At 44.5% G+C, this 26,180-nt stretch overlaps 1 protein-coding gene across 3 annotated transcripts in view; it reads right to left on the bottom strand.

Moving 5' to 3' along the window:
- Positions 1-26,180, bottom strand: part of tasora (transcription activation suppressor a) — a 116,799-nt gene that overhangs the window by 68,487 nt on the left and 22,132 nt on the right. For all 3 annotated transcript variants that reach the window (XM_072472451.1, XM_072472452.1, XM_072472453.1), the window contains exons 3-8: positions 26,059-26,151; positions 7,429-7,501; positions 6,893-6,984; positions 4,685-4,819; positions 4,357-4,484; positions 1,892-1,911 (exon numbers count right to left, since the gene is read on the bottom strand). In XM_072472451.1, coding sequence (XP_072328552.1) covers positions 1,892-1,911; positions 4,357-4,484; positions 4,685-4,819; positions 6,893-6,984; positions 7,429-7,501; positions 26,059-26,151 — 541 coding nt within the window. The remainder of the gene's footprint in view (positions 1-1,891; positions 1,912-4,356; positions 4,485-4,684; positions 4,820-6,892; positions 6,985-7,428; positions 7,502-26,058; positions 26,152-26,180) is intronic.

The raw sequence follows: 26,180 nt of genomic DNA, 5'->3' as shown, positions 1-26,180 counted from the left end.
AAAACAGAAAGTGCTAGAAATACTAAACAGGCAGCATCTGTGGACAGAGTAACACCTCAGATGTTTGACATATTGAGTCAAATATGATTCTTCTTCAGAATTGACTAGTTACTGTTCACTGCTTCTCACTCCACAGATGCTGCCAGACTTGCTGAGTATTTTCAGCACTTTGTTTTTCTTTCAGATTTTCAGCAAACACTGGTTTTACATTAGGGGCAATAGAAGTGCCGACAAACCCAAATTCAAACACATATGAACTACTGCATGAAAATTGGGTACATAAGTACATAGGTGATTGAGGTACCAAGTTACTTTATATTTTTGTTCCAAACATCTGCAATTACACACTCCATAAAAGTTAAGTACAAAACTTAACGCAGCGAGTGGAATGCGACAGATCCTGAAAAAAATGAGCATGGAGATCTTGCTGCAGAAAGTGGTAAAATAACATGATACACCTGAGCAGTGCTAAATGTTACTAAATTGACCAGAACCCAGGAGTGGTTTGAAATTGGAGAGAAATCCTTTGTATCAACTAAATTAAACTATTTGAAGGGTCTCAACTAAAAATGTTTACACGTACACTATTTTATTATTTCAGAACTATGCTGCAAGAAACCAAAGCCTGCAGCCAAAAATTTCAAATTAACTCTGTAAAAACTGAAAAGGCCACATTGGGGCAGCACGGTGACAGCACTGTTGCTTCACAGCGCCAGGGTCCCAGGTCAGATTCCCGACTTGGGTCACTGTCTGTGCGGAGTCTGCACGCTCACCCTGTGGCTGCGTGGGTTTCCTCCCACAAGTCCCGAAAAGCGTGCTGTTAGGTGAATTGGACATTCTGAATTCTCCCTGTGTGTACTCGAACAGGAGCCGGAGTGTGACGACTAGGGGATTCTCACAGTAACTTCATTACAGTGTTAATGTAAGCCTACTTGTGACAATAATAATAAAAGACATAGGGTGACGACCTCAAAGCAGTACTAATGTTTAGATCCCAGGAGGACTTTCAATCTCCCTATCCAAAATGTGGAATCCCAACTACGGTGCAATCAAGACCTTTGAAGGAGTGGAGAGGACAAAGAACGGTTTGATTCACCACTACTATAATTACAAAGGCACTAATGACGAATAGAATAGATATCCTAAGAAAATCACTGCAAACCGCAATGATTGCATATCTGCACGCACCAAATTTAATGCCAAGTATCTTGAAAACAACCACTGTGAAACACAAATTTTCCATAAAATACCAGAGTTCTTGCGCGCAATGTTCATTAACAGCCTGCATTTAACAATGATTTCAATTAACAAACTCATCACAGAATCTTTTCCACTGCACTCAAAAGATTCAAATCAGCCCTGCTAAGATTCAACTGGCAAATCAGACGGGGAAACACAAGTCTAAGGTTTGAGTTGGAAATTTTAAACATGGATCTTAGAACACTAGAATTCGGTTGCCAACACGCATGTAATTTTCAAATGGTAATAAATCTCACCAACCATTCTACAGTCCTATTTATGTTGTACTTCACCTCAGTAGCTCGACACAAGGCCTCATGCAATCAGCAGCAAGTGAACATAACAGATTCACAAAGTCAATGTGTTTTAAAAAACATGTTTTCCTGGCCTTAATAAAGTGGAAATATTCTTTTGGTGTCACTGCCAGCCACTAAAGATGCATGTCAAGCTTGCAGTAAATGCAACAAAAAAAAAATCTTGTTATGCAGTTTTCACGGAAAACAGTTATGAGTTGTGAAAATTTTAGATTTGTGGTCATTGCTCTCCCCAACTCAATTAGATACTACTATGGTTCTAGCCAAATCAAAGAAACACATCAAGTACATATTGCTCTGAACTTTCCTTTCCAAACTATGAATGAGAATGAACATACCTGATTGGGTGCCGTCAATGCTGCAAGAGCAAAAAAAAACATATTAATCAATAAGCAATTGCACTTCACAAATAACCCGAATTGAGAGAGGAATGCAACCTGTCCTGTCAACTTCGCAGATCATACCATGCCTACCCGCCCATGAATTTTCTCCCATCCTATTCAAAGCCATCAACTCCTTCCTGTGCAAGAAAATTTCCCAATCATCCTTCTATATCTCACCCAAGTAGATATTATTAATGCAAGCATCAGCAGGCCACTTAACAGCAGTGGTCGAACCAATTTTCTCATACACAAATTCTATAGGATAACAATCACCAATCTTGCCAGAACTAACCACTCACTAATCCAGAGATAATGAGGTAAAAATCAGCACCGTGGGGTGGCACGACGGCACAGTGGTTATAGCACTGCTGCCTCATGACGCTGAGGGCCTGGGTTCGATCTCGGCCCCGGGTCACTGTCTGTGTGGAGTTTGCACATTCTCCCTGTGCCTGTGTGGGTCTCACCCCACAACTCAAAGATAAGTAGGGAAGGTGGATTGGACATGCTAAATTGCCCCATAATTGGAAAAAATAATTAAGATTTTTTTTTTTTTTTAAAGCAGCAACATATTGCTGACCTACAAAAGATACAGAATATTCAGACAAGCATCCAGTTTTAGAGCATACTCATTAACAATTCTTCAATCTGATTGGTTAAAGAGATACATCACTGGTTGTCTTGTTCAAACGGACCCAAATCACCTTAAGAGGGCTGTGCCATTTTGGTTCTCTAAAGTCCCAATGCAAAACCCAGTAGAAATCTGTGATCAAGATGGGTAAACGAACCCAACGCAGAGTGGGTACAGATGGAGGAGGCCTCCTGCAAGGGAACGACCCTCCGGGCCTTGGCGACAGCAGCACTCCCAACACCCTCGGCAAAGTACACATCAAGCCCAGTGTTATCAGCCACACTGAAAACGTGGGCCCAATTAAGACAGCACTTCCGGCTGCCTAGGAAGTCCCCCATGGCTCGCATCTGCGGCAATCACAAATTCCCCCCAGCCGCTAGACACTACCTTTAGGAAATGGCGACGGGACGGGGGCACACTGACAGTTAGGGACTTTTACGTTGGGCACAGACTAGCGACACTTGACGAACTGACGGAAGAGTGGGAACTGCTGACAGGACAGGAAATGAGACACCAGCAAATAAAGCACTTCCTTTGCAAAGAGACAGTAGGGTACCCCAGGGCCCCAGAAACTACACTATTAGAGGCCCTGATAAACACACACAGTAACAAAGTGGGACTATATGGGGAAAATGCATGGACAGCTACTGGGCAGAGCCCAAACACAACTTGACGAGACCAGACGGAAATGGGAGGAAGAACTGTGGACAGAAGTGTTGTGGGGACTCTGGAGCGACGCACTGAGCAGGGCCAACTCCACCTCCTCCTGTGCAAGGCTTAGCCTCATGCAGTTCAAAGTGGTGCACAGAGCACGCCTGACCAGAACCCGAATGAGCAGTTTCTTCCCAGAGGTGGAGGACAAATGTGATCGGTGCCAGAGGGGCCTGGCCAACCACACCTACATGTTCTGGGCTTGTCCCAAACTTGCTGGGTTCCGGACAGCTTTCTCTGAGGCGATATCCAAGATTGTGAGGCTGGAGCCATGCCCAAATGTGGCAATCTTCAGGGTATCAGAGCAGCCAGAGCTACACATGGAGAAGAGGGCCGACGCCCTAGCATTCGCCTCCCTAATTGCATGCCGAAGAATCCTGCTCGGCTGGTGATCAGCAGCACAGCTGCAGACTAGCTCGCTGACCTTTCGGAATTTCTCCACTTGGAGAAGATAAGTATGCCATCAGAGGGTCGGAGGAAGGCTTCCTAAACGCATGGGAGCAGTTTGTCGACCTGTTCAAGGCCAGCAACGAGTAAGATGGGGAAACGGGAACTATAGAAAGAAACGGGAGGGGACAAAGAAAAATAAAGACCGGAGGTTGGGGGGGGGGGGGAAGAGAAGAGAGAGAGGAGAGGAGAGGAGACCCATAGGAACACCCAACCAGCAGGATATTGAGCCACAAGAAAATCCAGGATTCAATCCCAAATCTGTGCTCACTCAGTCAGTATTTTCCCAAGTCAGTATTTTTCAAGATGTGGAGATGCCGGCGTTGGACTGGGGTGAGCACAGTAAGAAGTCTTATAACTTTAACCTGGTGTTGTAAGACTTCTTACTGTGCTCACCCCAGTCCAACGCCGGCATCTCGACACCGCAAACTGCCGGCTCAAAGTGGAGAAGATCTCCAGGGAAATTGCGCATATAGACACTGACATCAAGTATTTTTCAAGACAGGTGAAACCAAAACCAAAATAGACAAATTAAATTACAAAGTGCATAATTACGCAAGCTGATACTGTGCATTATTCTCTAGACAGTCCCTTTTCATTCCGACAGTATGAAATGCACACATACTTTCCTTACCTAAGCACAAGTGGTTTGGGTATTTTGGGAATTTTATTTTCCTTGTAAACAAAGGATACCACAGCATATGGGCAAACATGTCTTGGATACTGTCGTATGCCTTCATTTCCAAATTCATAGAGATAAAACTGAAAAATTTAAGTGACAATGTTAATACGCTAATGAAGCCATCAGTTCATTTAAATGACAGTGTCAATCATATGGTAGCAACAGTAAACTGATTTATCAACTTTCCAAAAGTACTAATAAATTAAGTCAAATATTTATTATTTTTGGATGAAAGTTACAATACATAAGCTTAAAGATACAGAAAGTTTTCAAAAGGTACCTGTGTAAGGTCAAATGCTCTGTAAGTGAACAGCGAAATGACCCGGTTAAGGTTTCTAAAGACATGGCAATCGTGCTTTGGGGTTGGAGGGGTGAGATTCTTGGTGGTGTTATCAAAAACTGCTTTCACCCTTCCCTGAAAAATTTAAATTAAACAAGTCAAAATTAGATACGCGTGTTCAAAGCATCATTTGGTAATGAGCGATTTGACAGGGATCAATTCACAGCCCTCTCAATACCGCTCCAAAGACGACCTCCATTTTTACAAGGCCGAAGACAACAACTAGCCTCCACTCAGATAGCAAGCGAAGATTTACTCAGCGGCATTTGCTTAGCAATAACCTGCTCACTGACGCTCAGTTTGGGTTCTCACTCCTTATCTCACTACAGCCTTGGATCGAACATGGACGAAAGCTGAACTCTAGAGAGGAGGTGAAAAACGTAGAAACACAGAAAATAGGAGTATGCCATTCAGCCTTTCGCGCCTGCTCCACCATTCATCATCATCCAACAGTAAGCTGTTCCTGCTTTCCCCCCCATATCCTTTGATCCCTTTAGCTCCAAGAGCAATATCTAACTTCTTGAAAACATACAATGTTTTGGAGAATAACTGCTCTTGACATCAAGGCAACATTTGACCAAGTATGGCATCAAGGAGCCCTAGCAATACTGCAGCAAATGGGAGTCGGGGCGGGATACGCTCCACTAGTTGAGAGTTTACCTAGCAGAAAGGAAGATGGTTGTGGTTGGAGGTCAATCATCTCAGCTCCAGGACATTACTGTAGAAGTTCCTTCGGGTAACCTCCTAGCCTCAAACATCTTCAGCTGCTTCACCAATGACCTTCCTTCCATCTAAAGGCCAGAGGTGAGGATATTCACTGATGACTGCACTATGCACAGCACCATTCACAACTCCGCAGAGGCTGAAGCAGTCCATGGCCAAATGCATCAAGGCCTGAACAATATCCAGGCTTTGGCTGATAAGTGACGAGTAACATTTGTGCTACACAAGTGCCAGGCAATGACGATCTCCAACAAGAGAGAATTCAATGATTGCCCCTTGACATTCAATGGTATTATCACCGCTATCAGCATCTTGGAGAGAGGGGGGGGGGGGGGGGTATTACCATAGATCAGAAACCCAACAGGACTAGCCACATAAATATTATGGCTACAAGAGCAGGTCAGAGGTGAGGAATCCTGCAATGAGTAACTCTCCTCCTGACTCCTCAAAGGCTGCCCACCATCTACAAGACACAAGTCAGGAGTGTGATTAATTACTTTTCACTTGCCTGGATAAGTGCAGCTCCAACAACACAAGAAGCTTGACATCATCCAGGACAAAGTAGCCCAGTGATTGGCACCCCATTCACAAACATTCACTCCCTCCACCACCAACCCACAGTGACAGTAGTGTGTACCATCTACACGATGCACTACAGAACTCACTATGGCTTCTTAGAAAAAGCCATCTAAGCCCACGACTGCCACCTTCGAGAAGGGCAAGGGCAGCAGACATACTGGATCACTTGGGCGGGTCACCTCTAAATCATTGACTATCCGGACTTGGAAATATGCCACTGTTCCTTCGCTGTCACTACGTCAAAATGTTAGAACTCGGGCAGCACGGTGGCGCAGTGGGTTAGCCCTGCAGCCTCACGGCGCCGAGGTCAAAGGTTCGATCCCGACTCTGGGTCACTGTCCATGTGGAGTTTGCACATTCTCCCAGTGTTTGCGTGGGTTTCACCCCCACACCCAAAGATGTGCAGGCTAGGTGGATTGGCCATGCTAAATTGCCCCTTAATTGGAAAAAATTAATTGGGTACACTAAATTTATGGGGAAAAAATGTTAGAACTCGCTCTCTGACAGCACTCTGGGTGTACCACATGACCTGCAATGGTTCAATACTGCAGCTCACCACCACCTTCTCTGGGCACTAAATGCTGGCCTCACCAGCGATGCTCACATCCCATGAATTAACTTTGTTGAAAATTTCACCACATTAGAAATGATAAAAATCATCCTCCCACGACAAAATGTTATACTTTAACATTGAAGTCTTTATTCTTCAATCTCTTGCAATCTAACATTAAACCAGACAGAATAAGTACATTGCATGGCAAAGGAATGATATGGAGGTTGGGGTAGGATTGAGAAGAGAAAATGAGAGAAAACAGCTGCCTCAAAAGAAATGAAGTCAGACGTTACCTTTATAATTTTGAAAATGATCATCTCTGCCTTCTTTCCACTTGCCAAAGGATTGGGCTGAAGTACGTCACAGTATTTTGAAAGATAAATACCTGGGGGTGGAAAGGTAGAAATCATTAAACCCTCAGTCATAGTTTTCTTTCTTTCTTTCATTTATTTGTTGTGCTTTTTAATTAAATTTGAGTACCCAATTATTTTTTTCCCCCCAAATCAAGGGGCAATTTAGCATGGCCAATCCACCTACCCTGCACATATTTGGGTTGTGGGCGTGAAACCCACGCAGACACGGGGAGAATTTGCAAACTCCACACGGACAGTGACCCAGGGCCGGGATTCGAACTGGGTTCTCAGCTCCGTAGGCTGCAGTGCTAACCACTGTGCCATGTGTCACACTTTGTCATCGTTTTAGAGACTTTAATTTAGGTTAAGGATAATAAATTCAATGCTCTAAAATTTCAGTCAGAACTTAAGATAAATTAAATACAATTCATCTTTAAAAATATCAATTACTGCGTCAGTGAAGAATTTCTTTTTACCCATTGTAGGATTTCCAAGAATTGTTACTTTGGAGTGCCCCACAGGCAACCCTTTCTCACAAATGATGGGAATCTAGCAGGGAGAAAAAAAAGTGGTTATTGAACAGTCATTGATTCATTTTGAACAAATGTAATAAAAATAAGAGTACCTACTTCATAGGGTTCAGTATGTGCATCCTCCACATAATGCAACAAAAAATAAAGGAGCCCCCACTCTAGGTGATCCTGGGGGCATTATATGTTAAGAATGCACATATAAATATCATGACATTTTAAATAGGTTTAGCCACATATGATCTCCGATAACACACAGCTCCAGGACCTCCACTTATTTATTCTGACACGAGGTGGAACTGAGACAAGTTATGAGATACAGTGCAGGATCAAAACAAGAAAACCAAAACTGCGTCATTTGTGAGAATCTTTCAAAGGAGACCATTGGGTTTCCAAGCCGAGACAACCTTCATTTTCAAGCAGAAATGTATTCTTACAATTCATTTGTAGCATTCTGAAATCCTTGAAGTTTACTTGAAACACATTTGGCCAAGATACATCCTGGCAAAGGGAATGAACCTGATGTAGGGAACTGCTGTAATGTTGTCGGAGGGCCCGCTCTGTGAAAACAGCAGAAAAGGGCCAGAATCCAGAAGGACCCCCTTCCCCTCCGTCAAAAAAATGGCACTTCCAATTCTCAAAGTTGCAGGAATGGGATTCGCACATGCATATTTGGTCTGAGCGAAGTTTAAACCCAATGCATGCAAATTACACCGGATAGGTCTGATATTTGTGAATTTGCTTAGATAGCCAGGGTGCCCTTTACGAGAGACACGATATATCTTTCATATGGGCAGAGAGCATAGGCTGGCATGGAAGCTATGAAGGGGCACGAGGTGCTGAGGACTGTTTTATATATATATTTTTTAATGTTTTTATTAAAGATTTTTCATGTTGTACAGAACAAATGCAAGCGTGACCACACATCAAGAACATAAAAATATACACATCGGTCACCTTTCATTATTTACAGCAGTTTTGTTATTTACAACGGTTACGACTTCTTATTTTACTTTCTCCAGCAGGCATTCATTTCTAGCTGGGTCCCCTGCCTCCCCGTCCGCTTCTGGCATCAATTCCTCATCTGGCATCTTCCCTCATCAATTCTTATGTCCTGTTCCTGTTTGGTTGGCGTGACACTATTATTAGGTTTGTTGGGCATGGTTGGCCTCCACGCTTCTATTTCTCCCCCCCTCCCTTTTTGTTTGCGTTCGTTGTTGTACCGAGGATTCCCACTTCCTTCCTCTGGTTTATTGGCCGTTAACTATAAACAGGTCTTGGAACAACTGGGTGAATGTTTTGCGGAAGCTTACTTCTGACACCCCAGAAATTTAATTTTCTCTATTTCCAGCCAGTCTGTAGCTTTGTGGTGCTGCTGATTGTCAGCTGAGCAGGATTATCCAGCGGGCGATTAGGGAGGCAAAGGCAACGGTTTCAGCCCTCCACCCAATGAAGAAATCTGGCTGTTTTGACACCCCAGAGACTGCCACTATCGGGCATGGCTTCACCCTCATCCCCACCACCTTGGACATTGCCTCGAAGAATACTGTCCAGAATCTGACAAGTCTGGGGCAAGACCAGAACATGTTGGCATGGTTGGCCAGACCTCCTTGGCACCATTCGCATTTGTCACCCATCTCTGGGAATAACCTGCTCATTTGGGTTCTGGTTATGTGGGGTCTATGTACTACTCCATTATGTGAACCTGTGTTTTTTGCAGATGGGGACTTTAAATGGACATTTTGGTTAATCCATAGTGCTGTCACAGTTCCATGACCGGAGTGTTGCACTCACCACTGGGTTCGCAGAGTGTCGGTGGGGATGGAGAGCACAGCCACGGCCAGAAGGAAGGTCTCCGTGCAGGAGTCCTCCTCCATTCGCACCCACTCGGCTTCTGGCTCCTTTATACACCCCTGCAGCCTATCCACAGTTGCAGCCCAGTGGTTCTCGTTCTCTGCAGCATCTTTTGGGGGATCCCAGGTTCATATAATGGACACCACCTTCAAAAGGTGGAGACAGGACGCGGGATGTTGACAGTTGGGATCTCTACACAGATAACAGACTGATAATATTTGAACTAACAGATCAGACCCAGCTGACGAGGGGTAACAAGCTAAGATCCATGCAGGTCAAAAACTTCCTATGGAGGGAAGCAAAAGTCGCAGTTATAGGACTTACTGGCCGTAGACATCCTAAGGAAGGGTGACTAATAGGAAGGGCAGGCACATCACTGGAAGAGACGAGGGAAAAGCGGGAGGATGACCTAAGGTTTGAAATAGAGTGGGGTCTCTGCCAGGGAGAGTGGGTGTGTGTCCCACATCTGAAGGTCCTTTTTTACTTCCTCCACCAGACTGGTCATGTTCTATTTGTGGATCCGTGTCATGAGCAATTTGGGTCCCCAGGTAGCGGAATTTGTGATGGGCTGGTTTAAATAGCAGCCTCTTCCCCTTGCGGGTTCACCGGGATGATCTCACTTTTGCTCCGGTTGAGTTTGTAGCTGAGAAGGCTCCAAACTCTTGCAGGAGCTTCATGATTCCCTCCATGCTGCTTTGTGCATCCAAAATGTAGAGCAGCAGGTCATCCGCACAGAGTGAGACACTGTGCTCCAGGTACCCTCCCGTTCCAATTCTATGCCGCCCTGAGCACGATCGCTAGTGGTTCAATCGCTAGGGCGAACAGCAACGGAGACAACAGGCATCCCTGCCTTGTGCCTATGCAGTTGAAAGCATTTAGAGCTGGTGGTATTTGTCTGTACACTCGCCGTGTGTGCGCTATTACATAGGAGTTTCACCCAGGCGATGAACCCTGCTCCACGCCCGAACTGCTCCAGTAACTTTGAGGTGCTTCCATTCAATTGTAGAAGGCCTTTTCTGCACCCACAGAGATATCACTTCTGGTGTTCTCTCCCCAGATGGGGTCATTATCACGTTTAGCAGGTGCCTGATGTTCGATGTTCACTGTCTACCTTTGACAAAGCCTGTTTGGTCCTCTGCTAGAGTCCTCCAGCCTCCTGGCTACGATTTTGGCCAGTATTTTCACGTCGGAGTTTAGCAGCGAAATGGGTCTGTAGGACCCACATTCTGTTGGGTCTTTGTCTTTCTTGAGTATCAGCAAGATTGAGGCTTGTGCTAGCATAGGCGTCAGGGTGCCCCTCGTCAGGGAGTCCATGAACATCTCCCCGCAAGTGCAGGGCCAGTGCAGTCGTAAATATTTTGTAAAAGTCTGCCAGGAATCCATCTGGTCCCGGCACCTTCCCCGCCGCATAGAATTAATACTCTCCATGACTTTGCCCAGTTCTAGTGGTGCTTCCAGCCCTCCTTTTCTATCTTCTCCCACAACTGGCATGTCTAGTCCATCGAACAACCATTTCATCCCCAAGTCCCCTGCGCAGGGGGGGTTCGGGAGGTGTACAGTCCCCAGTAGAAGATTTTGAATGTCTTGTTGACCTTTTCCGGCTCGCTACTAGTTTATTTGCCTTTGTTATCTCTATGTGAGCTATTTCCTTCGTGGCTGCCTGCTTTTTCAACTGGTGAGCCAGCAGGCAGCTGGCTTTGTCTCTGTGCTCGCACAGGGTCCCCAGCGTCTGGTGTAGTTGGTGCACTGCTTTCCTCATGGAGAGTAGTTCAAAGTCCATTTGTAGATTTTTCCTCTTCACCAGAAGCTCTACAATCGGGGCCTCGGAATACAGCCGGTCTACCTCCAGTATGGAATCGACTAGCTGTTGCCTAGCCACCCTCTCTTCCCTATCTCTACATGCCTAGTAGGCAATCATTTCATCCCTGATTACAGTCTTCAGCTCCTCACAGAACGTGGAGGGCGAGACCTTCCCATTCTAATTGTTAGTAGTATACTCGTCTAAAGGTCAGCATGATGGCTCAGTGGTTAGCACTGCTGCCTCACGGCGCCGAGGTCCCAGGTTCGATCCCGGCCCTGGGTCACTGTCCGTGTGGAGTTTGCACATTGTCCCATGGGTTTCGCCCCCACAACCCAAAAGATGTGCAAGGTAAGTGGATTGGCTACACTAAATTGCCCCTTAATTGGAAAAAATGGGTTGAGTACTTTAAATTTATTTTTAAAAATAGTACATTCGTCTATGGCCTGTGATATTTTCTCGCAGAAAGCCTCATCGGCCAGGAGGTCCGTGTCAAACCTCCATGGTGGGCGCTGGGCACAGCCCATCTCCAACCTCTCACACACGTAATGTGGAGCGTGGTCGGTGATTACAATCATGGAATATTCCATTCTTACTAACCCTGGAAGCACCACTTTCACCACGGCAAAGAAGTCGATCTGTGTATATACATTGTGCGCATGGAAAAAGGAGAACTCCTTCTCCCCTGGCTGGGTGAACCGCCAAGGGCCCACTGTCCCCATCTGCTCCATGAATAAGCAGAGTTCTTTCGCCATGTTGGGAGGTCTTCCCCATTTTGGGGTTCGACCTGTCTGTCCGTGGGTCCTGTACACCAGTGTTCTTCAAACTTTTTTTCCGGGGACCCATTTTTACCAACTGGCCATCCTTCGGGACCCAACCCGGCCGACTTTCGGGACCCAACCCGGCCGACCGGAGTGATCCACCATTTTCTCTTACCTTGTTTGCTGCTAATAAAAATGGAGGAAATGGTTTGGGTCCCTTTGGCCCTCGTACACACTCCTCCAATGGAACCTGTTGGATGAAGGTTTAGCCTTCCGGTGTCGGAAAGTATGGAGTCTCCATCTGTCCAAAGTTCTGCATTTCTTTCTGTAAAATTTTATTAAATAAACCCCCCCGAACTTGTAAAAAATAAAAAATAAAATGAATAAACCCCCCCCCCCCCCAAAACTTGTAAAAAATAAAATAAAATGAATAAAACCCCTCCCGAACTTGTAAAACAAAAAGCTGCGACCGTTTAAAAAATAGCGGCCACATTGCGCATGCGCGCCCGATCATCGCCGCGCATGCGCATAGTTTTGGAAATGCACGCCGATGATCGCGCACGCATGCGCAATGCGGCCAAATTTGTTTTACGTGTTCGCGGCCATTTTAAAGGCCACTTGCAGCCGGCGTTATTAAAAGCCAGCTACTGTGCGGGGATTTGCGCGATCGGGAGCGCCGCGAAGGACGGCTCTGCGACCCTCCTGACACCCGCCAGCGGGTCGCGCCTCAGAGTTTGAAGAACATTGCTGTACACAGTTAAGGCCCCCCCCCCAAAAAAATCATGATATGTTGGTGCGTATCGACATCGGGGATTTCCACCATTGTCTTCTTTATAAATTCCATGTCGTCCCAGTTGGGCACCTGCACATTAACCAATCAGCATCTCTTGAAAGACTGTCAGCTTTCATACTTTTCAAGTGGACGAAGACTCTGGACCTGTTCACTGGGCCGTTAAGTCTGATGTTCCAGGTGACTATCCTGATTGGGGGGGGGGGGGGGGTTCTCACCCTCCTGCGGTATCAACCACACTTACCTGGTTGGTGGACGCGCCCCTGAACTCCAGGGTTTCCCTTTGATCAGGGGCCCTCCAAAGTGGCTGCTTGCAGTGCTTTATGTTCCAAGTTGCCACGTGTGGCTTGTTGTAGCCTGCCTAATGCCCTTACAATCTTTGCTCTTACGTTTCCTCTATGGTACTTTCTCTACCCCATCCCCCACGTCCTCCTCTCCCCCCCCCCCCCCCACCTGTTGCTGCCCCCCCCCCATATTCCCACCCCCCTAGTTTCTTCCTCTAGTTGTTCCCCTGTTGATGCGTACTCTTCTTCCCCCCCCCCCCTTAACCAGGCACTCTCCGCCTTGTGGGAGATGCGCCGCGGCCCCTCACTCGCTCATGCTTCCTGATGCTAGCTTTCCCGATAGTGGGTGGTCCCCCTTCCTGGGGTCAGTTATGTATCCACCCGTCGCCCACTGTCTATTCTCCCTACCTGCCGTTCTCCTCGCCCTTTCTGCGCTCTGCTGCCCTCGCTCTTTCCTTCCTCCCGTGCAACGCCCAATCCTCAGAACGAGGTAATGCGGTCAACGCAAAGTGTCCTTCGAGACGGTCACTTAATTAATTAAAGTATGTAAGTAAGTAGGTAGGTAAGAAGCTAAGTGAGTAAGTCTGCAGGGGCCATGAAGTGCTTCCTGCCTTGGAATGTGACCCAGAGTTTGGCCGGATACAGCATCCCAAATTTAACACCATTCTTGTGCATGGCTGCTTTCGTCCCATTGAACTCTGCCCGGCACTTCGCCAAGTCAGTCCCAATGTCCTGGTAGATCCACATCCGGTGACCTTCCCAGTTACAGCTTTCGTCTCTCTTGCCCAGCGCTGGATTCTATCACGGTCTTGGCACCTTGATCGGTTTTCCTGATCCTCAATCTTTCGCCTCAGACTCCCCTGCGTCACGACCAACCTCACCATGTCCTTCTCCAGTGTGGCGATCTGGTTGAAGCCTTTTCTAACTCCTTTATGGTACTCTCCTGGGCTTCCAATTGCCTCTCCGCCTTATCCAGGGCCACCTGCATGGTCGCCAGAGCTTATGTGATTGCCACCTGAATATCGTTTTTGTCTCCTCTCTATATTCCCTCAGTTCCCTTGTGATAAACATCCTCCAACCATCCTCTACTGAGGGGAGGCTCCTTGTGCGGTGGGTCGGTCCTTCTCTCTGGCGTGGCCCAAGCTGGTCGTCTTGTGCGTCTGCCGGCTCAGCTCCTGGCTTTTCCCCCATTTCTGGTCTCTTTTCAGCCTCGAGTTTGTTGCTCAGCATATTCGGTTGAGGTGCGGGGATACTTTTTTCCCCTGTATTTGCGGGCTATTTCGTGTAAAAGAGACTATTTTTGAGTTTGTGGGAGAACCACCTGATGTGGGACTACTCAGCCCATCCCCACCACTGGGAGTCATATACCTGTGTTTTTTTTTAAACTTTGATGCAGTGTAGGTGCACTAAGGCAGGCCTTCCACCCAGCAGCCCCCTCCACATTAGACATCCTCCGCACTCATTCTAGAGTCACCTTACTCAACTCATAGGGAGCTCTGCCACCCCAAAAGCAAAATTAAGACCCTCCAGGCCACTTTCTCCATGGTTAGGTTTGCAGAGCAGGCAGCACGTGGCGCAGTGGTTAGCACTATGACTATGTCACTGAGGATCCGGGTTTGAATCCCGGCCCTGGGTCACTGTCCGTATGGAGTTTGCACATTCTCCCCGCATCTGCTTGGATTTAACTCCACAACCCAAAGATGTGCAGGTTAGGTGGATTGGCAATGCTAAATTGCCCCTTAATTGGAAAATAATAATAATTGGGTCCTCTAAATCTATTTTAAAAAAGGTTTGCCAAGCGGAAAAGGTCCCTGCTCTGCACTCCCAACCAGTGGGCAAAAATCCAGGCCTATACCTCCTAAATCTAGACTTCCCATGCAGTACAGAAACTAACTCCGTTTCCCGCAATACCTCAAAAACATCAAATCATACCGTAACTTTCTAAATTCACAACCCTAATTTGTGAGATCGCTCCCAGTAATTAACGAAGTCCAGTTATCATTCTGGTAAGCTCTCCCTCCAAGACCAATACATCCTTTTCCAATTGTGGTATTCAGAACTCAGAGTTGTTCCATCTACCACTCTGATAAGCTGTAGCATAAATCTTACCACTTTAGATATAAATTGTAAGCATTTCATTAGCCTTTCTATTTTCTGTACCAGCTGATGGAATTGTAATGATCTATGTATCTGGACCACCAAATCTCTTTGGACCCCAATTTTCTAACTTTTCAACATTTAAAAATAATGCTGTCCTATCGTTTTAGGTTCAAACTGGTTGATCACATTTGCGCAGATTGAAATCCTTTTGCCCATTCACTTAATTAATATCTCTTTGAAATGTTATGCTTCTTCACCACTCATCTTTGTCTTACTGGCAGACTTGAAAGTGTGGCGCTCCACCTCATTATCCCATCTAAACACGATGAATAGTTGGGGACCCCAACACGGATCCTGGTGTGAAACCACTACATTTTTGAGCACCGGTCCACTACCCTGCTGTCTCCGGACACTCAGCCAATCTCCTAATTAGATTAATCAACTGCCATCAATTCGGAGCTTCAACCTTAGCTAACAGTTGCACAAAAGGACTTTATCAAATGCCTTCTGGAGATTATTTATATAACATACATGGACATTCACTGTCTAGTACCGTCACCGCTTCTGATTGAAAGAATTCAATCAGTTTTATCAGGCATGACCGACACTTTATATGTTTAGAGTACCTTCATTGATCGTGGGGTTTGTGACTCTATCTTTAATTATAAAGGTATTAATTTCCCAGCAATGGGTGTTTGGCCAACTAGTCTATAATTCCCTGTTTCTTGGTCTAACTTTTCTTAAAATAGTAGAGCAACCTGCAAGATTTTCCAATCAAAACAAACGGTATCCAAATGGATAGATTGGAAGATTATAGTCAGGGCATGCACTTGTTCTCACCTCCTGACTTTAAAACCTTGGGATTAGTCACTCTTTAGTATTATTGCTTTCTTAATCATTGGTACTTCACACTAATTTTGGGGAGTCTCTGATTCAATATTAGGTTCCTTGGGATATCCAGCATACTAACCCCCTCTTTAGTTGACGCAAAGTTGTTATTCAACAGCAATAATGGCGGCAAAGCTGTTAGTGCTGTCTGCCATTACTCCACTGGAAACTGACAACTACTGGAATCTGCACATTCTACCAATAAAGTTTTCACTACCTTCTTGCCTCAAGTATATATCCTGTCAATATTGAAGCAATTTCATCCTTAATCATTAATGCACCTCCTCCCCCTCTACTGTTTTCAACATCTTTCCTGTAGAGCTTAAAACCTGTTTTATTTAGTTCCCAGATCTGACCATCCTATAATCTTTATTATTATCGACACAAGTAGGCTTACATTAACACTGCAATGAAGTTACTGTGAAAATCCCCTAGTCGCCACACTCCCATCACCTGTTCGGGTACACCGAGGGAGAATTCAGAATGTCCAATTCACCTGACAGCATGTCTTTTGGGAGGAAACCGGAGCAAAGCCACACTGACAAGAGAAAAACATGCAGACTCCGCACAGACAGTGACCCAAGACGAGAACTGAACCTGGGACCCTGGCGCTGTGAAGCAACAGTGCTAGCCATTGTGCTACCGTGCCGCCCATATGACCATGTCTCAATAATGACCATGATATTGGTGCTTGCAATTCAATCGTTCCACAGTTTATTTTGGTGACCACCTAACTTGTCTTTCTCATTCAATGTTTTATTCACTTTATTATTTCTTTCGCAGTTGAATTACTTCTGGTTCTCACTTTGCCTTAAACACAAATTCTGATTGTCACTCCATTCTCTTTTTCCCATTTGATTTGTTAAATATTATTTATATCAGTATTTTTCAAACCTTTTCCCAGGACCCACTTTTTCCAACCAGCCAACCTTTGGGTCCTACTTGATGGACAGCACAGAGACGATGAGTCGAATGGCCTCTTTCTTTGAGAGATATTCAAAGGAGAGCAACGCAGTGGACATCAATGTTTGAATGGGTGGGGGAGGGAGGGAGGAGTGAGAGAGAAAAAACAGGCTTTGTATTTTGCTAGGACCTTCACAACTACAGGAGTACAAAAGTAGTTTGCAGCCAGTGAAGTAGAGTCACTGCTCTCCAACCTGGTGTTTGGCTTCCCAAAAGTTCCTTCCCAAGAGAGGACCAAGAGAGAGCATATATGTGGAGGGCTTGCAGGGTTCGGGTCTGTGCTGGCTTCTCGACAGAAAAGGGAACGGAGTCTGTGTGGTGATCCTGAAAAGCTACTCAATTTAAGGTTAGCTGATTGAAAGACTTCAGTTCAGTGAAGAATTGGATTGATTGGCAACGATCAGATGTTCCTTTTACTCGGCTTCAGTTTTATCCGTGTGATGGTTCAAAATTACAACAAACCGTCTGGCTTGCTGTTGGATGTCTGTCAGCCCGCCAGTCCACTCTGCAATCTCTTGTATCTCCCTTCACAAAAGCCATTTTCATGGCATTATTTCTGTTCACCATCCTGCTGATCCCACCCAACAGTTGGGACTTGGGCCAGTGACCCACCCATGGGTCGCAACCCCCATTTTCAAAAAGCCTGATTTATACTAGCTTTTCCATCTGAGCAGCCAGCCCCCCCATTAACACCATTTACTAGTTTTACCATTTTAATAAACATCCTATTTGTCCTTTCCACAACAAACCTTTCCCAGCCTGGATCAGGTGGAGCTCATCCATATTATATAGTTCCTTCCCGTTTCATTGTCCCATGAAATGGAATCCCTTTTTCACACACCCGCTGCTTCAGCCACATGTTCACACTCTTAATCAGTTTATCCCTACTCAATTTACATATGGTTCAGGTAATAATCTGCAGATTATAACCCTTGCGGTCCTGTTCTTTCATTTAGATTCTAGGTACTGGTATACTCTCAAAACAGCAGGACCTCTAGCTTATTCTTCTCTAAGTTGTCGACCTCAATAACTGGGTCATCTCACTTTATATCCTTTCAAGCTAGATGCCCTTCATCCTGGCACCAGGTAGGCAATATATCATGTTGGACTCTTGATCAAAAGGATACAAAGGTTATATCCATCCCCTAATTACAGAACCGCCACATTACATTCCCCTTCTTCCGCTCTCTTTGGACAACCTCGTACTCCATGTGCCACAATAAGCATTCTGCTTGCACTTCCAACAGTCTTTGTCCTCAAAGTAGAAGTACACTGTAGGTAGGGTTAGACAGAATCAACTTCTGGAAATCTTCATTCTCCACCTCACCTGGGTTTCACTTATTCTGTACGCTTAGTCACACCAACCCAGAGAGATCTTACACCACTTTACAAGGTGTGACCACGGTCAAGATACTTCTCCTCTTCTTTGAATCAGTGGCTCCATCTCACACACCAGCTTATAGACAGAGCCGGAGACATCTACTGGAGGTGTGTTTGCTTGGGCAATCTTTCTGACCACAAACCGTAATCCAATACACAACCTGCTCTGAGATAGCTTAATGTAAATTAATGTATTTCTACTTAATACGTAGAAGGGCAACAACTTAATTAATATATATATATATATATATATATATATATGGATATGGACGTCACTGGTTAGGCCAGCATTTATTGCCCATCCCTAGTTGCCCTTCAGAAGGTGGTGATTGCCTTCTTGAACCGCTGCAGTCCTCGGGGTGTAGGTACACCACTGTGCTGTTAGGGAGGGAGTTCCATCCAGGATGTTGCCCCAGATGACAAGTGAAGAAATGGCGATATATTTCCAAGTCAGGGTGGTGAGTGACTTGGAGAGGGAACCTCCAGGTGGTGGGCCTCCCATGTATCTGCTGCTCTTGCCTTCTGGATGGTAATGGTCGCGGATTTGGAAGGTGTTGTCGAAGGAACCTTGGCGGGTTACTGTAGTGCATCTTGTAGATGGGACACATGGCTGCCACTGTTCGCCGGTGGTGGACGGTTTGAATGTTTGTGGAAGGGGAGCAATCAAGCGGGCTGCTTTAACTTGGATGGTGTCGAGCTTCTGGAGTGTTGTTGGAGCTGCACTCATCCAAGCAAGTGGAGAGTATTCCATTACACGCCTGGCTTGCCTTGTAGATGGGTGGATAGGCTTTGGGGGTCAGGAGGAGAGTTACTTGCCACAGGATTCCTAGCCTTTGACCTGTCCTGGTAGTCACAGTATTAATGTGGCTAGTCCAATTCAGTTTCTGATCTATGGTAATCCCCAGGATGTTGATTGTTGGGGATTCAGCAATGGTAATGCCACTGAATGTCAAGGGGCGATGGTTAGATCCTCTCTTGTAGGAGATGGTCATTGCCTGGCACTTGTGGTGCGAATGTAACTTGCCACTTGTCAGCCCAAATCTGGATATTGTCCAGGTCATACTTCATTTGTTTCATTATCTGAGTCACGAATGTTGCTGAACATTGTGCAATCATCTGCAATCCACAAATATCCCTATTTCTGACCTTATGATGGAAGGGAGGTAATTGATGAAGCAGCTGAAGATGACTGGGGCAGGACACTACCCTGAGGAACTCCTGCAATAATGCCCTGAAGTTGAGATGATTGACCTCCAACCACCACAACCATCTTCCATTGTGCCAGGTGTCAGGTGAGAGCACCTTTAAGAAATGGGTGTTAATAAATGGGTGTGTATATAAATATCTGTAGTGAGTAAAAATTAAGAAATGGGTGTTTATTACTGCAGTGATGTCAGAGAGTGGGTGGAGCTCGGCTATCTATCAGCTTTTTACTTTTGTTTTGGAGCAGGCTGCAGGGTGTGTTTTAGTTTCGTTTTCAGTGTTGGAGCGGAAGCCAGACCAAGCAGGTGTACTGCTGTTCTCGTAAGTGTTATTAACGTAAAAGTAATGTCTTGATGAGAAAATGGAGACCTGTACATATGCAGGCAGATGTAAAGAGGGCAGAAGTTCATCAAGTAGTATTCGGTAGGGTATAGAAAGTAGGTGTTACGAATTGCACATGAGGTACCAGTCGGAGGTCATTTGGGAATAAAGAAAACTCAAGCTAAAATCCAGAAACATTTTTATTGGCCTGGACTAAATAAAGATGTAGTTAAATTTTGTCAATCATGTCACACATGTCAAGTGATAGGGAAACGTCAAGCAGTGATAAAACCAGCACCCTTAATACCCACTCCAGCATTTGAGGAACCTTTTACAAGGGTCCTAATTGATTGCGTAGGACCGCTTCCTAAAACAAAAAGTGGGAATCAACATCTTTTGACGATAATGGATGTGTCTACTAGGTTTCCAGAGGCCATTCCAGTACGTAATATTACAGCTAAAAAGATTGTGGAGGAGTTACTTAAATTCTTTACTAGATATGGATTACCCACAGAAATACAATCGGATCAAGGATCAAATTTTACCTCCAGGTTATTCAAAGAAGTTATGGATACTTAGGAATAAAACAATTTATACCAACTGCGTACCATCCAGAATCGCAGGGAGCGTTAGAAAGGTGGCATCAGACATTAAAGACAATGTTGAGGGCTTATTGTCACAATTATCCAGAGGATTGGGATAAAGGAATTCCATTCGTACGGTTTGCAATTAAGTATGCACCTAATGAGTCAACCAAATTTAGTCCTTTTGAACTAATTTTTGGTCATGAGCTAAGAAAGAGGACCACTTAAATTGATTAAGGAAAAATTGGTGAGTGAGAAATCGGAAATTACATTATTGGATTAAGTGTCAAATTTCAGGGAACGATTAAATAGAGTAGGTGAATTGGCTAGACAACATTTAAAATTTGCGCAAAATGTGATGAAACGGGTAGAGGACAAGAAATCCATGGTTCGTAGTTTTGCCAGTGGAGATAAAGTTTCAGTATTGTTACCAGTGATAGATGAGCTGTTAAAAGCTAGGTTTTGTGTACCTTATCAGATTGAAAGTAAATTAAGTGAGGTGAAGTATGTGGTAAAAACACCAGATAGAAGGAAGACTCACCGAGTGTGTCATGTGAATGTGCTTTAAAAGTACTTTGAAAGGGAAGGAGAGAAAAGGGGGGAGGTTTTAATGATTCTAACTCAGTGACAAACCAAATCCCGATGACTGTGAATTTGACATACCTCAAATTCAATTGGAAAACGAGGATGTTCTTAAAAATTGGGATAAATTGTTGAGTTACCTTCGAGAGGAAAAACGGACTGACCTGCAAGAGTTATTGATATCACATGGGCATACCTGTGGAGATAAATTGGGAAGTACTAAAATGGCTATACATGATGTAGATGTGGGAAATGCTGTTCCAATCAAACAACATCCATATAGACCTAACCCGTTAAAATTGGCACAGGTTAACAAAGAGATTGAGAGTATGCTTAAAAATGGCATAATTAAAGTGGGTTGCAGCCAATGGCGCACACCCATAGTGATGGTACCTAAACCAGATGGTACCCAACGGTTGTGTGTGGACTATAGAAAGGTTAATGCAGTTACAAGAATGGACTCTTATCCTATCCCACGTTTGGAGGACTGCACTGAGAAAGTGGGACAATCAGCTTTTATTTCCAAACTGGATTTACTTAAAAGGTTGCTGGCAGGTACCTTTATCCGAAAGGGCAAAGGAGATTTCAGCTTTTGTGACTCCAGATGGTATATACCAATTCAAAGTTATGCCATTTGGCATGAAAAACACACCAGCCACATTTCAACACTTAACAAAGTTGTTTCAGGATTACCCAATTGTGCGGTATACATCGAAGATCTGGTAATTTTCAGCCAGACATGGAAAGAACATTTAAAACATCTGATGGAGTTATGTGATCGACTTCAGGAGGCGGGTTTGGTGATAAACCTAGCCAAAAGTGAATTTGGAAAAGCCCAAGTCACTTTCCTTGGCCATACATTCCAACAGGGTTGAATGGTCACACGGGATGTGAAACCAACAGTTATTGAGGAGTTTCCAATACCCTTAAGAGGAAGGGAAATAATGCAATTTCTTGGCACGAGTGGATTTGATTGAACATTTGTGCAAAGGTTTTGTAGCGTGGTTGCTCCACTGATGGGACTTACTGAAGAAACGTCGAAAATTTCAGTGGACAGCGGACTTTCAACAGGCATTTGACGGCCTGAAAGCTGTGATAACCAATGTTTCGGTGTTGGAGAACTACAAGGGACTCGGTGATCAGATTGAACTAAAGCATCTGACTTTAATTAGAAATGCCGAGGCATCGAGAAATGGACGGATCATGTAGAGACCTTTTTGTTCAAAGAGACTGTCAATCAGGAAGGATTTCAGTTGGAAGAATAATAAAAATGGACTATATTATTGTATCTGTTTGCGTCTTTTTTTTTTTTAAAACAAAAAAGTATATTTACTGTGTGCATTTCTTAAAGGATAGTGAAAAGGTGAAAAATGAAACCATCTTGAAGTTGATGGGTTTTTTTTTCTTGGGGGAGGTGTCATGTGAGAGTATCTTTACGAAATGGGTGTTTATAAATAGGTGTGTATATAAATATCTGTAGTGAGAATACCTATAAGAAATTGGTGTTTATTACTGCAGTGATGTCAGAGTGGGTGGAGCTGGGCTGTCAGCTTTTAACTTTCGTTTTTGAGCAGGCTGCAGGGTGTGTTTTAGTTTTGTTTTCAGTGTTGGCGCTGAAGACAGACCAAGCAGGTGTACTGCTGTTCTCTCTGCCATCAAAAGACTATCTCTTGATCATTTGGTGAATTCAGAATTATAAATGTTCTCAGTAGTGAATGTAAACCTAATGTGCTTCTGGTAAAATATGTTTTTAGTCTTATGGATGTTAAAAGGAAAGTTTAAAGGACTACTTAGTGTTGTATTCTTTGGGGGTTGTATTTGAATTGATGGTTGCTAAGATGTTCACTGTATGTTTTAAAAAGGTTAACTTGAGTTCATAGAATAAACATTGTTTTGCTTTTAAAAAATACTTTCCATTTCTGCTGTACCACACCTATAGAGTGGGCCGTGTGCTCCCCATACCACAATCTATTAAAAATTGTGGGTCAGGGGAACTCCCATGATACATTTTGGGGTTCGCCAAACCCTGGCCCATAACATAGGTATGATGCCAACCAGCGGAATTTTCACCCACAATTCCTATTGACTCCAGTTTGATGCCATATACCAGTAAAATGCTACCTTGATGTCAAGGGCAGTCACTCTCACCTCACCTCACCTCTGGCATTCAGCTCTTTTGTCCATGGTTGAACCAAGGCTGTAATGAAGTCAGGAGCTGAGACACCCTGGCGGAACTTAAACTGAGCGTTCATGAACAGGTTATTACTAAGTAAGTGTTGATAGCACTGTTGATGACTCCTTCCATCACTTTTCACTTTACTGATGGAGAATAGACTGATAGGGTAGTAATTTGCTGGGTTGCATTTGTCACATTTCTGGTGTACAGCACACTCCTGGGCAATTTTCCACATTACCGGATAGATGCCAGTGTTGTATCTGTACTGGAACAGCTTGGCTAGGGGAACGGCAAGTTCTGGAACTTGGACTATTCAGTTCTATAACCGGGATATTGTCAGGGCCAATAGCCTTTGCAGTATCCAGTGCCTTCAGCTGTTTCTTGCTATCACGTGGAGTGAATTGTATTAGCTGAAAATTGACATCTGTGATGCTGGGGACCTCCGGAGACCGAGATGGATCATCAATTCGGATTTCTGGCTGAAGATTGTTGCGAATACCTCAGCCTTGTCTTTTGCACATTTGTGCTGGGATAAGTCCATCGTTGAGGATGGGGATATTTGTGGAGCCTCCTCCTCCAGCGAGTTGTTTAACTGTCCACCACCATTCACGGCTGGATGTCACAGGACTACAGAGCTTAGATCTGATGCCATTCAAGCCATACATGTGCTGAACAATGATCAACAACCTAACCATTTTGATGACATTAAACAGCATTACTACTGCCGAATTCCCCACTATCAACATCATTGGGAGGTTTGGGGCAGGAAGGGCCTAATCATTGTACAGAAATGGAATTCGACCTGCCATATACATACTATGGGCATAAGAGCAAGTCAGAGGCTGGGAAATCTGCAGCAAGTAACTCCAAACTCCTGACTCCGCAAAGCATGTCCATCCACCATCTATGACGCACAAGTCAGGATTGTGATGGACAGCTCTTCAGTTACCTGGATGAGTGCAGCTCCAACAATATTCAAGATGTTTGACACCAACCAAGACAAAGCTGCACACTTCATGGCCACCCTAGCCACCACCATAAAACATTCACACCCTCCACCACAGGGATTTTAGCTGCAGAAGCTAGGGCTCATTATCCTTTAAACAAAACCAGATGACAAGTGATCTGATAGAGCATTTCATAAGTGTTCCGAGAGGTGGCCAATGGCCTGGTCCAAATTGCAAGTCATTGAAATATTTAGCAAGAATCTTTGACTTAAGTATGGCACAAGTGTCCTAAATTCACCAAGCATCTCTTTCTTTATTCTTTCATGGGATATGGGAGTCACTGGCAAGGCCAGCATATATTTCCCCATTCTTAATTGCCCTTGAACTGATCGGCTTGCTGGGCCATATGAGAGGGCAGTTAGCAGTCAACCACATTGCTGTTGATCTGGAGTCACATGTAGGTCAGATCGGATAAGGAATGGTGGAATTTGAACCCATTTCCCAGAACATTAGCCCAGACTACTGGATTATTAATCCACTAGTGTTACCATATCTTCAGTCGCTGAAACAGGATGCACTCAGTTTTGCCAAAAATTAGAGGGTCATTTGGCTCATCCATGTATTAATGCCAGATAACCAATTGTAGCGACACCAGCTCTGGGGTTGATGGAAAGTTCTGGCATGTCAGGTGCCACCCTTTTGAATTACAATGCTAAGTGGTTATCTAATTTTGGACTCCAACGGTATATTAGATGTAGACATGAGGACACTGGAGGACATATAGTGATTATGGTTGAAGAGGAGTGAAACTACAAAACAGCAGTGCAATTGCTGCGAAGGGGATGGAGTTGTTGACTGAAATTAGGTCAAAGATGAGGGGGGACAGGGTGGCACAGTGGTGAGTACTGCTGCCTCATGCCGTGTGGAGCTTGCACATTCTCCGTGTCTGCGTGGGTCTCATCCTCACAAACCGAAAGATGGGCCAGGTAGGTAGATTAGCCACGCTAAATTGCCCCTTAATTGGAAAAACAATAATTGGGTCACCAAACATGAGAATTTGGGAGCAGCAACAAATGCAAACTTAAGCTTGGGGAACAATCTACATCACAGCACTGGAACCTGGACTTTGTACAAAACATAACCTTAACACTTCTTATCTGCAATGTCATGAATATATGCTCAGCATTTGACTTCTGCATAACCAACCAACTCAGCTTCACTCAGTGTAACATAGCACTAACAGATAACAATAAGTAGAGATCATGGATGTTCCAAAGCGGACACTTGAGCTAGTTGGCAGCAGTCATTCATTGGTATGTGCAGACTTGCATTCAGTTTTGTGTCGAATTCAGTTTTGTGGCACACTATTTGAAGTATATGCAACTACTTGCCCTTTAATGGGCGGCATGGTGGCACAGTGTTTAGCACTGCTGCCTCACAGCACCGAGGACTCGGGTTCGATCCCGGCCCCAGGTCACTGCCTGTATGGAGTTTGCACATTCTCCCAGTGTCTGTGTTGGTTTCACCTCCACAACCCAAAGATATGCAGGGTAGGTGGATTGGCCATGCTAACTTGCCGCTTAATTGGGAAAAAAATAATTCGCTACTCTAAATTTTTTTTTTTTTTTTTAAACTACTTGCCCTATTGAATTAGTTTGGCACCGGGGGCAAAATTAGATCTAAGAAAATTCTCAAATTTACATTAAGGCTACTGTGTACAATTTATGAAACAATAGAACCTAAAGATGATTGAAGTTTAGTCCGGACTCATTTTTGGATTTGACAGGATTCATACAAATGCGTTGGAAGTTAAAACATAGGCAAACGTGACGGTTGCACAAATATCAATTGTTAATAGGTGACTCAGTGACAAAATGGGCAACAATGAAGTCGTGCTCAATGGGCTAGCTATTAAAAATTCAAAAAATAAAGATGTGATATGTACCTGTGAAGCATCAAGGAGCAAGAATGCATATGATTCTGCCAACTCCTTTTCAGTTCGACCCTCATTTCTGAGCTCCTTCCTTTTTTCCATGTACTGGGAATTTAAAAAGAAATATATTTCAA

The sequence above is a fragment of the Scyliorhinus torazame genome, chromosome 13 (assembly GCF_047496885.1).
Source record: "Scyliorhinus torazame isolate Kashiwa2021f chromosome 13, sScyTor2.1, whole genome shotgun sequence".
Classification (NCBI taxonomy): Eukaryota; Metazoa; Chordata; class Chondrichthyes; order Carcharhiniformes; family Scyliorhinidae; genus Scyliorhinus; species Scyliorhinus torazame.
Note: the sequence above shows the minus strand (reverse complement) of the source record. Positions and strands in the feature narration are given on the sequence as shown.